The sequence below is a fragment of the Mizuhopecten yessoensis genome, unplaced genomic scaffold (assembly GCF_002113885.1).
Source record: "Mizuhopecten yessoensis strain PY_sf001 unplaced genomic scaffold, ASM211388v2 scaffold1591, whole genome shotgun sequence".
Lineage (NCBI taxonomy): Eukaryota > Metazoa > Mollusca > Bivalvia > Pectinida > Pectinidae > Mizuhopecten > Mizuhopecten yessoensis.
This window is the reverse complement of record NW_018404123.1, coordinates 245716-261506: the sequence shown is the minus strand read 5'-3', so window position 1 is coordinate 261506 and position 15791 is coordinate 245716. Positions and strand designations below refer to the sequence as shown.

General features: G+C 38.3%; 1 protein-coding gene across 7 annotated transcripts in view; it reads right to left on the bottom strand.

The window, feature by feature from the left end:
* Window positions 1-2982: 2982 nt before the first annotated feature.
* The window catches only part of LOC110465587 (C2 domain-containing protein 5-like), a 77638-nt gene continuing 64829 nt past the window's right edge, over window positions 2983-15791 (bottom strand). For 6 of the 7 annotated variants that reach the window (XM_021521534.1, XM_021521525.1, XM_021521573.1 and 3 more), the window contains 7 exons: window positions 15434-15523; window positions 11673-11778; window positions 10969-11085; window positions 9684-9742; window positions 9292-9417; window positions 8650-8796; window positions 2983-6752 (listed from right to left, as the gene is read on the bottom strand). In XM_021521534.1, the coding sequence (XP_021377209.1) occupies window positions 6624-6752; window positions 8650-8796; window positions 9292-9417; window positions 9684-9742; window positions 10969-11085; window positions 11673-11778; window positions 15434-15523 (774 nt within the window). In that variant the 3' untranslated portion in view covers window positions 2983-6623. The remainder of the gene's footprint in view (window positions 6753-8649; window positions 8797-9291; window positions 9418-9683; window positions 9743-10968; window positions 11086-11672; window positions 11779-15433; window positions 15524-15791) is intronic. The other variant, XM_021521565.1, reaches the window with a different exon arrangement.

The window sequence follows — 15791 nt, the reverse complement described above, 5'->3', positions numbered from 1 at the left end:
CCCTATGCATGCAACGTCTTCAGGTTGTGTTTATAAATTATGAAGGGACTTGTAGAAATGAAAACATAAATTACTGGAACTTTTATCCAACTTTTCTCATCTCTACTAGGTGTCACCTCAGTTTAGCAGTAATGCACGATCAGGGGGACGGCAAAGCCGTAGGACTTTGAGGCGACGAAAATCTCCTGTGCATCATGAAGGACACAAACCCAAATGTACATGTGAGACAACAGGTCATGACCAGGTTAAAGGTCAAGGTGATGCTGGAAGCAAATATAAATCTCTGGAGTTTGTTGGGAATAACAGAGTACTTACCAGTATTTCAGTTCTAGAGGAAGTCAGCATTGAGGAAAATGTCTCTCCTAATGTTGCTAAACATCAGAGAAAACTCAGAAAACAGTCCCATACAACTTGGATTGATGATGATTGTGAAAACTCCCCAGTTTTGAAACGTAAAGTTAGACATAAAAATCAAAGGCTTAGTACGAGAAGTGTTGATAGACCTGGTGATTTAGTTAGAGGAGATAACTCTATAGGACCCCTAACTACGGTGTGTTCTCCCTCACCTGGCCCTGGATGTCCTATTGATGTGTGCACACCAACAGGTAATAAACAAAACGAAACAAGCTTACAGACTCCAGTGAAGCGGTTATTTCCAGGCAGAAGTGAAGTAGATGGGCACATTTCTGGGTATATCCAATCCAAAAGTTCTCCTATAGATGACTTTATACAAAGCCCAGTCTGTGATAATGTCAGCGAGAGTGACCTTGAAGACATGGCACCAAAATCAAGATATTTATTGCGGAAATATTTTGAAAATACTATATGCTCTACCCCTAAAGATGGTAGGGCACCGGGCTCAAAAATACTGGTCCTGGACACACCAGAGGCAGAGTATGGTCGACCAGCCAGGAAACGACAGCTCTGTCTGGCCTCCAAGGAAACGAGATAGGTCTTAAAGTAAAAAGAATACCAGCATGGTCAGCAAGTCTGGAAAAAGCATTTTTTTTGTGTGGCCTGCAAAACAGTGAGACATGACTTGAAGCCTGGCTTTTTCATGAACTGAATGATATTTGTAATGAAATTCACATCTTTCAAAATCTTGATAAGGCACAAGGTTACACATTTTTATTATGGGTAGAAATTTATTACAATCATGAAGAAATCAGTATGTGAATGATGTTTGGTAATACTGTTAAATTTGTTCTATGGATCAGGGATACGTTATACAGTGGATCCTTGATTACCTTGAAATGTTACATAAGGGGCTATTTCAGATGTAAATGTATGGGGGTGGAGGGGGGAGGTAGTTAAAATTGACAGTGTATGGCTTGTTGGGTTTATTATAATTGTTAACATTTTTATGAAATGCCACAGAAAAACACTTTTGGATAGTGGGGTCACAAAAAACACACCCTCTCTATTTATTTCTGGAATAGCTCTTAAGTTTATTTCATGTATAATGGAAGGTTACCATAGCTGTTTTATCATGAATTATGCACAATGTTGCTGGTCAGTATTGTTGAACTTAAACAAAAATTCTGTTTTAACTGTATCTACATAAAGATCATGGTTTAACCTGTATAAAACTATAAAACTTTTCCTACTGTGTGGTTTTGTTTTTAGAACTCCAGAGTCAGTGATAACTATTTATTGCACCTTATCTGATTTTGATATCTTAACACCATTGCAAGTTATGTTCTCAAACATGTCAAGAATATTTCACTCAACTAGAGGTCAAAGTTGTTAATTTAGAACAAGACACAACAGATGATATGAGGTCACAGTTGTTAATTTAGAACAAGACACCACAGATGATATGAGGTCACAATTGTTAATTTAGAAGCAGATGATAGGAATACTTTCACAGTTTAAGTGTTTGTGAACATCGGTTTGAACCTTCAAATGAAAGAAAAGTCAGTTAAGTGGTTCTAAAACCCAAAAAGATGAAATGTTTGTAAACATATGAACTAGAAGTGTAAGTTAACCCTTTCACCCCTATATGACTTTAATAACCTCTACCACAAATTGGTCTGGAAGAGTCAATTTCGGTCTACAGTGTTAATGACAATGGGATAAGAAATTTTAAGTCTGTAATGTGATAACAGCAAATTATAAAATTATCAAATAATTTTTAGCTAGAGAAACTAATTGAGCTCACAAAGATATACCCCCACTTGCATGGAGCAGAAATTAAAGTTGCAAGGGCCATAACTCCAGGAAAAATAGTCAAATCACAAATTCTTTTCTTCAAGAACATCTACATACCGGTATGATGTACTTTCACTGTGCCAAGTTACAAAAAAAAAATCAACCAAAGGAGGAGATTCTGGAGCGAATATGTTAGGTTTCCAGGGCCATAATTTAGGTAAAATAGTTGAATTGCAAATCCTTTCTTCATTCACTAATACATTTGATGTACTTTCAATGTGACAAGTTAAAAAATATCCATTCCACGGTGTAGGAGTAGTTGGGCTTTCAAGGATCATGAACAGACAAACGAACGGACGGACAGACAGGGCGATACCCCTCCCCCAACTTCGTAATGTTTGTGAACATGAATTTTAAGTTTCACGACAACTGGATAAGAAATGAAGTCTACAGTGCAATGACATCAAACTTACAGTACCATTTACCTCAATTTTATATAGAAGGTCAAAATGTGTATTAGTACAAAAGGTGAAGTTATGAACATGTTTAAATGGCATAATAGACCATACGAATCCCCTCAGGATTTGAAGTGTGTGGACCCCAATGTGAACCTTTTTGACAGTTGGCCAAGAAATAAAGTCAGAGTGATGGCAAGAAAATATCAACTCATATTAACAATGAGAAAGTTAATGAGAGGAAGAGGGTTGTAGTACAAAAGATGGTCATGTATAATGCAATCAGATACCATTTGAAGAAGCAACGTTAAAACTGACGGATAAATCCAGACATTTACACAGCATCTATCAAGATAAAAACAAAAGAAAAGCGTAATAGTAGTTCATTTTTTTAATTTTTCAGTAACCAATTGCAAATCGTAAACCATCGTAAACCAGTGTAATATTTCCTAACTACATAAAGAGGGTGACAGAGATCATCGTATTGTCTGCTCATCAGTCACCACAGTAAAATCATCACATCACAACTATGTATTAACTACTGTACAATATATCACAAGTGGAACACAATTTTAAAGGGAATGGACATTTTTGATGAATGAAACTATGTGACTCATTGACCTTTACTTTGGCCCACCACCCCTCCACCCTCCAAAAATAAATCTAGGAGTCTCGGAGAGTTATATGTGTGGCAGCTATGATTTAATTTTGGTAAAAATGTGTCAACTGTTCTAATTTATTGAAAAAAACCATGTAAATACTGGACAGACAGACAGGCAAATCTGGTCACTGCTCTGCAGTATGTAGTATAGAACACAGAAGAATACCTATATTGATTTAGCAGTATGGAGTATAAAATAAAGAAGAATATCTATATTGATTTAGCAGCTTGGCTTCTGGGTATGCGATGTTGTTGGCGGGAGTCAAATTTCTCTTTTATTCAATCCTTTATTGTAGGGATCATAATTCATTCATTAATTTAATCTACAATAAAAAAAATTTGTCTTGTTAAAATAAATCCCAATTAACTAAATTTTTGCACCTATAAAATACAATATCATAATATGTTGAACATCAGTGATGTACACAGAAATATAACATACAAATACTTAACAATAACAACATAGAAATGTAGAAAATGTTTAACATTAAAGCACTTATTAAAACAGTATAGCACTTATAGTCATTACATAGGAATAGCATTAGACACAATTGACACCTTCCCCACAATAATATATATAAGCATGTTACCAGCTGGTTTTAATCGGAAACCAAAGTGTGGACGGACGGATGAACAGACGTTCCCATCACTATAATGTGTCGCATCAAAACATCGGACAGGCATACAATCTTTTTTTTTTTTTTTTTATATATATATTTGAGGGGAGAGGCCAATTGTTTCTAGCACATGTGGAATCCGACTAGAAATACATCACACATTTGTTAGGATTCTCAAAGCTGACTTTAACCTCCATCTATGTTAAGCATCCAGGAAATCATGAAGATGTTTAATACACATTGGACCAGCAACTGGAAACATTAAAGCCATCTACAATCTTTCCTTCTATACTTCAATGGACATAACGTGTGCAACTTTGTTGTGACACTGGACTACATTTGTAGGTTAATAGATGTCACATTTGAAAGGTAAACCAGAACAAATACATTGATCATTATATTTTACTCTCTCAAAACAATTACGATTCACAGATAACTCAAATTAAATAATTGCAAAGGAAGATTTAAATGGTCATACCAACATCGGAAATGATTTTTATCTGATGTGTCAGAAATCATAGCTTTGAGCAAGAACAGCAAAATGTGATACCTCAATTTGTAGATTAATCATCATTTCAATCTAACACATTTCATGTAAACATATCTTATATTTCAATTCTGGAGCCTCTTAAACTGAACTCATGGAGTCGGAACATTTTAAAACATAGTCAATTAGCATACAATACTGATAATCTTGACAAATACAACCTAATCTAGGTTCTCCATACAGATATCTTCAGGCTTCCGACTCAACAAGTCAAAACAATTAAATCATTGTCCATATTAATATACACAATTATAGTCTTGGCAAACACAAATCAGTCTATGTTTCTTCCAACAGATACCTTTAGGCTTTTTGAGGTTTCAGACTTGATGCATTTGTACTTGGATTCGGTTGACCAAATCACTATGCACTGTAAAAACAGAAATTTTCAGGAATGAGGTTCCCATACCTCGACAATAAGAATGTAACCCGACATATTCTGTTTTAATTATCTTGTCTTTGTCAAACTGAGTATAGATATTATACATGAACTGAACAAATATGATAGAAGTTATGCATACATTATGCAGGATAAAATCAAAGAAAAACAATTTCTTCCACCTTCGTGGAAATCTCACCCATAGCTTAAAGAAACATTTTTTCCTCTCTTTCTACATAACCAGCACAGCACAGTTTTTGTTCATCAACCAGCAGGTAGAAACCTCCTAGGTTTAAAAAGTGTTGGCAGCAGTTTAAATTGTTGCTGTGTTCTTCAACAAGACTGTACCCCGATTGTTCCAATCTGACACAGTGTGCAAATGAGTACATGTATCTGCATGCTACGTAAAAACACTGAACCTTCACATCATAGTTCCTGTGTTAAGCTATAGGCCACTAGGCTTGCAAAGTATTCACTTTAACATTGTCCTACTGCACAGCATTTATTTTTGTGGTAACAAACTTTCAAGCTGAAACGAATATGTCTTGAGTTGAACATTTTTATACTGTCAATTGTCAAAACTCTCTATCAGAAATACAACTAATTTGTAAGGTTTATTTTTGGCTGTTTCTAAGGCAGCAGAAAGACTGACTTAACTTCAGCAATATATAATTTTGCTTAATATAAAACACATTCATTGTGTGAGAAATTCATACGAAATGTAATCACAAGTTCCATTATTCTATATTCAGACAAACTTTCAAAACAATGAATTGTTCTGTCGACAAGTTATCATCAGTGAGATGTATGACATTCAACTCTGATATATATTACAAGTGATATAAACCATATCATACTTTGTTTGTATTTTTCTTATAATAAGGAAAAGGTAGTTACCACAGACAGATATGTAAAACCTAAACCCTGTCTTGACAGGGGAGACAACCCATGTAATAGACAGGGGAGACAACCCATGTAATTGACAGGGGAGACAACCCATGTAATTGACAGGGGGCACAACCCATGTAATAGACAGGGGAGACAACCCATGTAATAGACAGGGGAGACAACCCGTGTAATAGACAGGGGAGACAACCCATGTAATTGACAGGGGAGACAACCCATGTAATAGACAGGGGAGACAACCCATGTAATAGACAAGGGAGAAAACCCATGTAATAGACAGGGGAGACAACCCATGTAATACCTTTAATATCATTAATTTAATAATAAGAAAACACTGTTATACGTTTAATAACGTTGACATACATGTACTATCAAAATTCTTACTTAATGGCAGTAGTTAATAGATGTTACACAAATGAAATATAATGTATGAGTATCATTGTAATACACAGTGCAGAGAACACATCACAGAATTATATTGTAACTTTAACCTTTTGAGACTTTAGGCTTAGTCAAAGGTGTAAATCTTACGTTACCACAGTTATATTTATAAGACAGTAGTTTAATTTCAACTGTAATAAGAAATATGTGCAGCATTGCTTTTAGGTAAAAAAAAAAGAATTAATCACAATAACATTATATGGCATAACCAGAAAAAGAATCTTGGTCATTCCTTACATACCATACATCTTACCGGTAATTATATCAATGAAATCCACGAGACATTGATATGCACAATTTTACACAATAAATAGTTAATAGTTTTGCCTTTGGTAATGTATCTTGTATTACGCATGAGAGTTCATGTATTTGTATTATGTGTGTATGACTTAGTCTGTTATTTTGTATTAGGTATGACTAAGTCAGTGGCCCCGTAGTATGTGTGTTTGGCTAAGTCTGTTATTCTGCATTATGTGTGTATGATTACAGGAGAGTCCATGGTTTTCCCTGTATGTTCTATCAGTGCAGAACCACAGCTAGGTTCCCCATCGTAACAGATACACACAGCATCACCGTACACATTGATCAAACACTGGCTCTGAAAAAAGAAACAAAAAAATAGCATTATAACTCCTTTAATTCTGCAATTTTTTATTGAATAGCATTTTCCCAAATATCACTGACTTAAAATAATTTCAAATACTCTTAACTTCAATTCCGATCTTAGCCTGTAACACTATTATAACAAGAGGCCCAGGGGCCTTAATAGCTCACCTGGTATTTTATTTTTCAATTTAAAACCTGCTGAGTACCATTCAGGTTTATCAAAGGAGTACAAGTAACAAAGTTGCATCTTCCATTTATAAATATTCAATTCCCTTTGCCCAAAGATTCTCTAAAACAAGTTTGGTTAGGTTAAAATCCCTTCAACGGTACAGAAGGAGAAGGATCTTTAATGTTTTCCTCTATTTCCCCTAATGGGCCCCACTAATCTGCCCCAAAGAAGGGGAATCCACACACCTCAGTTTAAACAAAATTGATTCTTTTCTCCCTAAGCATGCTTCAGACTGCATTTGGTTTATATCCCTTCACTTGTATAGTAGGAGAAAAAAAATCCTCTATTTCCCCTATTGGGCCCCGCCCCTCCGCCCCCAGAGGGGCCACACCCTCCGTTTATACAAACTTGAGTCTTCTTTGTCCAAAGATGCTCTAGGACAAATTTGGTCAAAATCCTTCTATTTTCCCCCTATTTGGCCCCGCCCCTCTGCCCCCAGGGGGGTTATACCCTCCGTTTATACAAAACTGAGAACCCTTTGGCCAATGATGATCCTGACCAAGCTTCAGACTGCATTTGGTTTAAATCCCTTCACTTGTATAGTAGGAGAGAAAAAATCCTCTACTTCCCCTATTTGGCCCCGCCCCTCTGCCCCCAAAGAGGCCACACCCTCCGTTTATACAAACTTGAGTCTCCTTTGTCCAAAGATGCTCTAGGACAAATTTGGTCAAAATCCTTCAATTGGTTGAGGAGAAGATTTTTAAAGATTTACCTATTTTCCCCTATTTGGCCCCGTCCCTCTGCCCCCAGGGGGACCATACCCTCCGTTCATACAAAACTGAGAACCCTTTGGCCAATGATGATCCTGACCAAGCTTCAGACTGCATTTGGTTTAAATCCCTTCACTTGTATAGTAGGAGAGAAAAAATCCTCTACTTCCCCTATTTGGCCCCGCCCCTCTGCCCCCAAAGAGGCCACACCCTCCGTTTATACAAACTTGAGTCTCCTTTGTCCAAAGATGCTCTAGGACAAATTTGGTCAAAATCCTTCTATTTTCCCCCTATTTGCCCCCGCCCCTCTGCCCCCAGGGGGGTTATACCCTCCGTTTATACAAAACTGAGAACCCTTTGGCCAATGATGCTCCTGACCAAATTTGGTCAAAATCCTCTGAGCCATTCAGGACAAGTAGCATTTTAAAGGAAAAAGTTAACGGACGCCGGACGCCGGACGCCGGACGCTGCACCATGGGATAAGCTCACTTGGCCCTTCGGGCCAGGTGAGCTAAAAATATCTATTAAGAACTTTTCATTTCCTGAACAAGAAAACACAGTGTACATTTAAGTTAGGAAAAATATTATCTTTGTATCTCATCATACAAATGTATTATAATAAATCTAATCTATTGCTAAAACACAATAAAATATAGGACAGGATAGTTCATCAGGACTCCCTTATATGCTTATACTTGCACAATTTGATAATCAACACATTTCAGGAATAGATTACAACAAACTCTGTGTAGTCACCCTTGTTTCTAAATATAGGTGTAGCAATGACTGAGTCGCTACTGAATAATACTGAAAACCGTTTGTATTGGACGTCAGTAACCCTTCAGTGCATTCTATAGTACATATATAGTTCTGTACTTGACATTGAGATTGAGTATATTCACAGTATTGCTTTAAAGGATTACCACTATATACTGAACTGATTATCATACCTGGTTTTTCTGTGGATTACTGAGGAGGACACACTGACTCATCCTGTAAGCCACCAGACCATTCCCACCCAGGGCGGCCACACTGGCACGCACATTGGCTAAGACCTCGGCAATGAATGTCTGCATGAAGCCTCCATCACCGCCCATCTGTAACATAAAGAGGTTATTGTAACAAATTGTCAACACGCTACCATCATATGACATTAAAGCACCTATTATTGTTGTCTTTGAAAATTAGGCTGAGAGCATTTTAGGTAAGTTTTTTTTCGAGAAACACAGAACTGGTATTTTTCAAACAAAAGTCTGAATCACATTACTGCTTAAAAATAATAAAAACACATTGGACTGAATGGCTTCATGCAAAATGAATGTGATTGTTTTGCATTCATACTAGCATGAATGTTTAAAAAGAGGTACATTTTTATTTTCAGTATGTATGTATACTCTATTCTATACTAGTGATCCAAATAGAGGTACATTGTATTGCCAAATCTTTAAAATATTGAAATTGCGATATCATGTATGTAAATGTTATTCCTTTAACAGTCAAACAGAATTTAAATATCTGCTTCTGATAAATTCTTGTAGGGACATTGCTTGAATGCAAACATTTATTAGGGTGTTATATCTCTTGATACTTACTTCTCGAAGAGATGTCGTCTCTCGAATGAAGAAGAAATTGTAGTTGCCAAGGTAACGTTCAATCTTGCCACCAGGAACGTATGCCAGCGGAGTGATCTCTATGCCGACCTTATGTTTAGGAATGTACTAAAAGAAACAATACAAAAGTAGGGTTGTTATCTGTAAAATCGGTCTTGTGGTCCTGTTAAGTGACAGTCTGATCACCTAAGGATTAGGGTAGTGACCACTTGACTTCCTTTTCTCATCTTTGCAGCCAGATTCGAGATGACAAGAAATTATTACTTCTGTGTATCATATGTTATGACATGTTGTACGTGAACACTTATCTAAATACTTTGTGCCAACTATGCACTTTTGTAATTTTTTGTGCTGTTGGCCAGCTGTAAACTTACCGGGTGAATGCAGCGCCTTGAACCGCTGATTTGGATGTTGTCTTTGGAAGTCCGGGATGCTGGGAACACAAAATAAACAGGTAACAGTATTGTATACAACAAAATGAACACAAAATTCACAAAATGTAATAAAAAAATATGTCTCCCTAGCTCTCCTGTGATTTAAAACCTCTTGATCAATTAACAAAACTGTGACCTTGACCCTGACTTTGGAATAAGGGTCTTGGTACTGGCACTGTACAGTTAGGAAACAAATGTCTTCAGTTACTGGCCAGAACAAAGGTAGAGGGCAACTTCCTTCTAATCATGATGTCTTAATAGCTTCTGAACTTACTCTTTATAACAAGGGTGACTTTGATCTGTGATATCTCATCTAAAGCGATCCATCATCCTAATACCTGCTACATTGTATGAAATGGGAAAATATATCACCCAGCCGATTTATAATCCAGCTACTTTGTTAAATTCAGAGTCAGAAGCTTATACTAGAGTGACAAAACAATTTTGAGTACTAAGCACATGACTGAATTCTTTCATGCTTGACCACATGATTTAAGAAATCTATTTAGAGCATATACTGACATCTACATTCATACTGATATCTTTCTTACTATTGTATTCTAACCTCTAATTCAATACACTGAACACTTGATCTCTATAATAAACTTTAACCTAGTTTTATTACCCTCTGACCTCAGTATATTAACATGTGATCTGGTACTGATGTAATTACACTTTAACCTAGTTTTATTACCCTCTGACCTCAGTATATTAACATATAACCTAGTGCTGATGTAATTACACTTTAACCTAGTTTTATTACTCTCTGACCTCAGTATATTAATATATGACCTAGTGCTGATGTAATTACACTTTAACCTGGTTTTATTACCCTCTGACCTCAGTATATTAACATGTGATCTGGTACTGATGTAATTACACTTTAACCTAGTTTTATTGCCCTCTGACCTCAGTATATTAACATATGACCCAGTGCTGATGTAATAACACTTTAACCCAGTTTTTTTACCCTCTGACCTCAGTATATTTACATATGACCTAGTGCTGATGTAATTACACTTTAACCTAGTTTTATTACCCTCTGACCTCAGTATATTAACATGTGATCTGGTACTGATGTAATTACACTTTAACCTAGTGTTATTGCCCTCTGACCTCAGTATATTAACATATGACCTAGTGCTGATGTAATTACACTTTAACCAAGTTTTATTACCCTCGGACCTCAGTATATTAACATATGACCTAGTGCTGATGAACTTACACTGACCTTTGAGATAGTTGTGTAGGTTGGGTGAGGATTCTGACAACTCCTCCATTTGGAACATCATGTCATCTGGTTGAGCTTCTCCACCCCCACTACTGTCCCCCGCACCTGGTGCTGTAATGAACATCTCAAATCATCAACTTAGATTCAAACAGAATATTTTAGATTCAAACTGAATATTTCTTTCTTAAAAAAGAACAGGAAGAACCACTATCCCTGTACCATTGTGTGCAGTCCCTTGTTTAACCGGCATGAATAGAGGTAGTAATGCATTTAAACGTTCTAGTTGATTCAAATTTATTCCTAGGACACCAATATTTTGTTTTATATTGGTGAAAAAATATCAATATTATATACTTTCCTTTTATGAATGGTCAACCCTCTAGCAAGACTAAAACAAGGGGCACCTAACTGCACTTAGTTTAAATGAACATATTTAAAACACAAACTGGCTATAACCAAAAACATTTGGAAACGAAAATGTGTATGGAGATGCTTCAACATAAATTCACATTTTGTCAAATTTTTCAAAGTAGCCTATTCAAATCTCTTCTGTTTTTCCCTTTTCCAGTTTCTCTTTGCAGCTCATTGATGAGGCTCGTCAAAGCAGTACCATTTTCACTGATGAAATTTGAATTTCCTTTACCTAAGATAGTTGTTTTCTGGAAGTTTTCAGGAACACTTTAAGTAGATTATTTTACCTGTTTTCAGGAGATTTCCTTTTGTGCCAGATGCATGGATGTCTGAGAGGGAAGATGTGAACAGGTGCTGGTCTGTAAGTCCAACACAGACGCCCGTCAGTGTGATCTAAAGGAACACGAGGACAGTAATGTCAGTACAACATCAATCAAAACTCTCGAAGGATACAGTGTAAGCCACCTAGGAAAATCCAAGTGTAGAATATCTTAACTCTCAATGTAATGTACTGAATTATATTAATTCATGGAGAAATACCGGTAAATATAGCAAAACATAAAATCACAACCCAGTAATTGGAAAATACATCTCCTGTTACTGTTATGTACTGGATTACATATTATATCTGAGTGATACTTAATTACTACTGATTTTTGTGAGTTGTGGTGGTATATCATTATACTGACACACACTGAGACTAACTAGTGACTGGGGCCAGTTAAACAGACATTGCACACTTTCACTTAACTATAGTAACTGGACAAAACAAATTGTATATATTTTCCAGTTCATAAAAAAGTTGATTTAAAAAAGAATGCAACAACAATTTATCAAAAAGACAACTGATTCCTGTGCTAACACATTTTCCTTGATCAAAATTCAATATTTACAGCGTGTGGAAATACACAACTTCTGGGAATTATGATGATTAATGGATTTCTTTTGTTTTTGTATTGCTTACTGCCCGTTGATGATTTGAGTCATTTGGGGCCAAACCACAATGTGAAAACAGGCCAGACATTGAAGAGGTTGGATGTAAATGACTATATGACTGTACCTGATCAACCAATCATTCGTATCACTGATCTCACAAGGCAACTCAAAATGTCCTCTTTTACCCCAAGTCTTTCAATTTCTAATGTTTTATTATTTTTGCGAGCATTGGAACACAAGACCTATAAAAGTGTTAAGTCCTATCTGAGAGACTACCAAGGAGAGAGACTACCAAAGAGAGAGACTAAGGCTTTGCGTCCTATCTGAGAGACTACCAAGGAGAGAGACTAATGCGTTACGTCCTATCTGAGAGACTACCAAGGAGAGAGACTACCACGGAGAGAGACTACCAAGGAGAGAGACTACCAAGGTAACGCCTATCTGAGAGACTACCAAGGAGAGAGACTCCCAAGGAGAGAGACTACCAAGGAGAGAGACTACCACGGAGAGAGACTACCAAGGAGAGAGACTACCAAGTAAAGAGACTACCAAGGAGAGAGACTACCAAGGAGAGAGACTACCACGGAGAGAGACTACCAAGGAGAGAGACTACCAAGGAGAGAGACTAAGGAGTTACGTCCTATCTGAGAGACTACCAAGGAGGGAGACTACCAAAGAGAGACTAAGGCTTTGCGTCCTATCTTAGAGACTACCAAGGAGAGAGACTACCAAGGAGAGAGGCTACCAAGGAAAGAGACTAAGGCGTTACGTCCTATCTGAGAGGCTACCAAGGAGAGAGACTAATGCGTTACTTCCTATCGGAGAGACTACCAAGGAGAGAGACTACCAAGGGAACGCCTATCTGAGAGACTACCAAGGAGAGAGACTGCCAAAGAGAGAGACTAAGGCTTTGCGTCCTATCTGAGAGACTACCAAGGAGAGAGATTAAGGCGTACGTCCTATCTGAGAGACTACCAAGAGAGACTAAGGCGTTACGTCCTATCTGAAAGACTACCAAGGAAAGAGACTAAGGCGTTACGTCCTATCTGAGAGACTACCAAGGATAGAGACTAATGCGTTACTTCCTATCTGAGAGACTAACAAGGAGAGAGACTACCAAGGAGAGAGACTACCAAGGTAACGCCTATCTGAGAGACTACCAAGGAGAGAGACTAATGCGCTACTTCCTATCTGAGAGACTACCAAGGAGAGAGACTCCCAAGGAGAGAGACTACCAAGGAGAGAGACTACCAAGTAAAGAGACTACCAAGGAGAGAGACTACCAAGGAAAGAGACTAAGGCGTTATGTCCTATCTGAGAGCCTACAGAGGAGAGAGACTACCAAGGAGAGAGACTAAGGCGATACGTCCTATCTGAGAGACTACCAAGGAGAGAGACTAAGGAACTCTACCAAGGAGAGAGACTACCAAAGAGAGAGACTAAGGCTTTGCGTCCTATCTGAGAGACTACCAAGGAGAGAGACTCCCAAGGAGAGAGACTACCAAGGAGAGAGACTAAGGAGTTACGTCCTATCTGAGAGACTACCAAGGAGGGAGACTACCAAAGAGAGACTAAGGCTTTGCGTCCTATCTGAGAGACTACCAAGGAGAGAGACTCCCAAGGAGAGAGACTACCAAGGAGAGAGACTAAGGAGTTACGTCCTATCTGAGAGACTACCAAGGAGAGAGATTAAGGCGTACGTCCTATCTGAGAGACTACCAAGGAGGGAGACTACCAAAGAGAGACTAAGGCTTTGCGTCCTATCTGAGAGACTACCAAGGAGAGAGACTGCCAAAGAGAGAGACTAAGGCTTTGCGTCCTATCTGATAGACTACCAAGGAGAGAGACTACCAAGGAGAGAGGCTACCAAGGAAAGAGACTAAGGCGTTACGTCCTATCTGAGAGGCTACCAAGGAGAGAGACTAATGCGTTACTTCCTATCTGAGAGACTACCAAGGAGAGAGACTACGGAGTTACGTCCTATCTGAAAGACTACCAAGGAGAGAGACTAAGGCGTTACATCCTATCTGAGATACTACCAAGGAGAGAGATTACCAAGGAGAGAGACTAAGGCCTTACGTCCTATCTGAGAGACTAACAAGGAGAGAGACTACCAAGGAGAGAGACTAATGCGTTACGTCCTATCTGAGAGACTACCAAGGATAGAGACTAATGCGTTACTTCCTATCTGAGAGACTACCAAGGAGAGAGACTAAGGCGTTACGTCCTATCTGAGAGACTACCAAGGAGAGAGACTAATGCGTTACTTCCTATCTGAGAGACTACCAAGGAGAGAGACTACCAAGGAGAGAGACTAAGGCGTACGTCCTATCTGAGAGACTACCAAGGAGAGAGACTACCAAGGTAACGCCTATCTGAGAGACTACCAAGGAGAGAGACTACCAAAGAGAGAGACTAAGGCTTTGCGTCCTATCTGAGAGACTACCAAGAAAAGAGACTAAGGCGTTACGTCCTATCTGAGAGACTACCAAGGAGAGAGACTAAGGCGTTATGTCCTATCTGAGAGACTACAGAGGAGAGAGACTACCAAGGAGAGAGACTAAGGCGTTACGTCCTATGTGAGAGACTACCAAGGAGAGACACTAAGGCGTTACGTCCTATCTGAGAGACTACCAAGGAGAGAGACTAAGGCGTCCTATCTGAGATATTGTATTTTACCAGGTTGTTATAACAATATACTGACCTCAGCAAATGTCCAGAATTGAAATATGAGTGAACTATGACTGTTTGTGTGTCAGGCTAAATTAACCTGGTCTGACCTTCACACTGACCTAAATCTGATCTGACCTTCACATTGACCTTTATCTGGTCTGAACTTCACACTGACCTGTATCTGGTCTGACCTTCACACTGACCTATATCTGGTCTGACCTTCACGCTGACCTGTATCTGGTCTGACCTTCACACTGACCTGTATCTGGTCTGACCTTCACACTGACCTTCACACTGACCTGTATCTGATCTGACCTTCACATTGACCTGTATCTGGTTTGACCTTCACGCTGACCTGTATCTGGTCTGACCTTCACACTGACCTGTATCTGGTCTGACCTTCACACTGACCTGTATCTGGTCTGACCTTCACACTGACCTGTATCTCATCTTCATCAGGAAGCTGCACATTGAAGTCAAGCTTGCACACACAGCATGGCACCATCCTCCGCAACTTGAAACAGATCTTCTATAAGAATCAGAGGAAGAACAATGATACTGGTGTTGAGAATATACAAGAGGCCCATGGGCCTTAACGGTCACCTGAGTCTATAGTATTTATTTTTGTTGTTGAAATATGTACCAAATTAACTTTGTCAGGACCATGAGCTGATCATTCCTAGACCAATTTTAAGTGAGATCGGCCTATTAGAACTTAGTAGCAAAATAGCGGCCATGGCAGCCAAATTGTATTTCTGATTGACCCGAAAAATAACAACACTTTGTCAGGACCATGA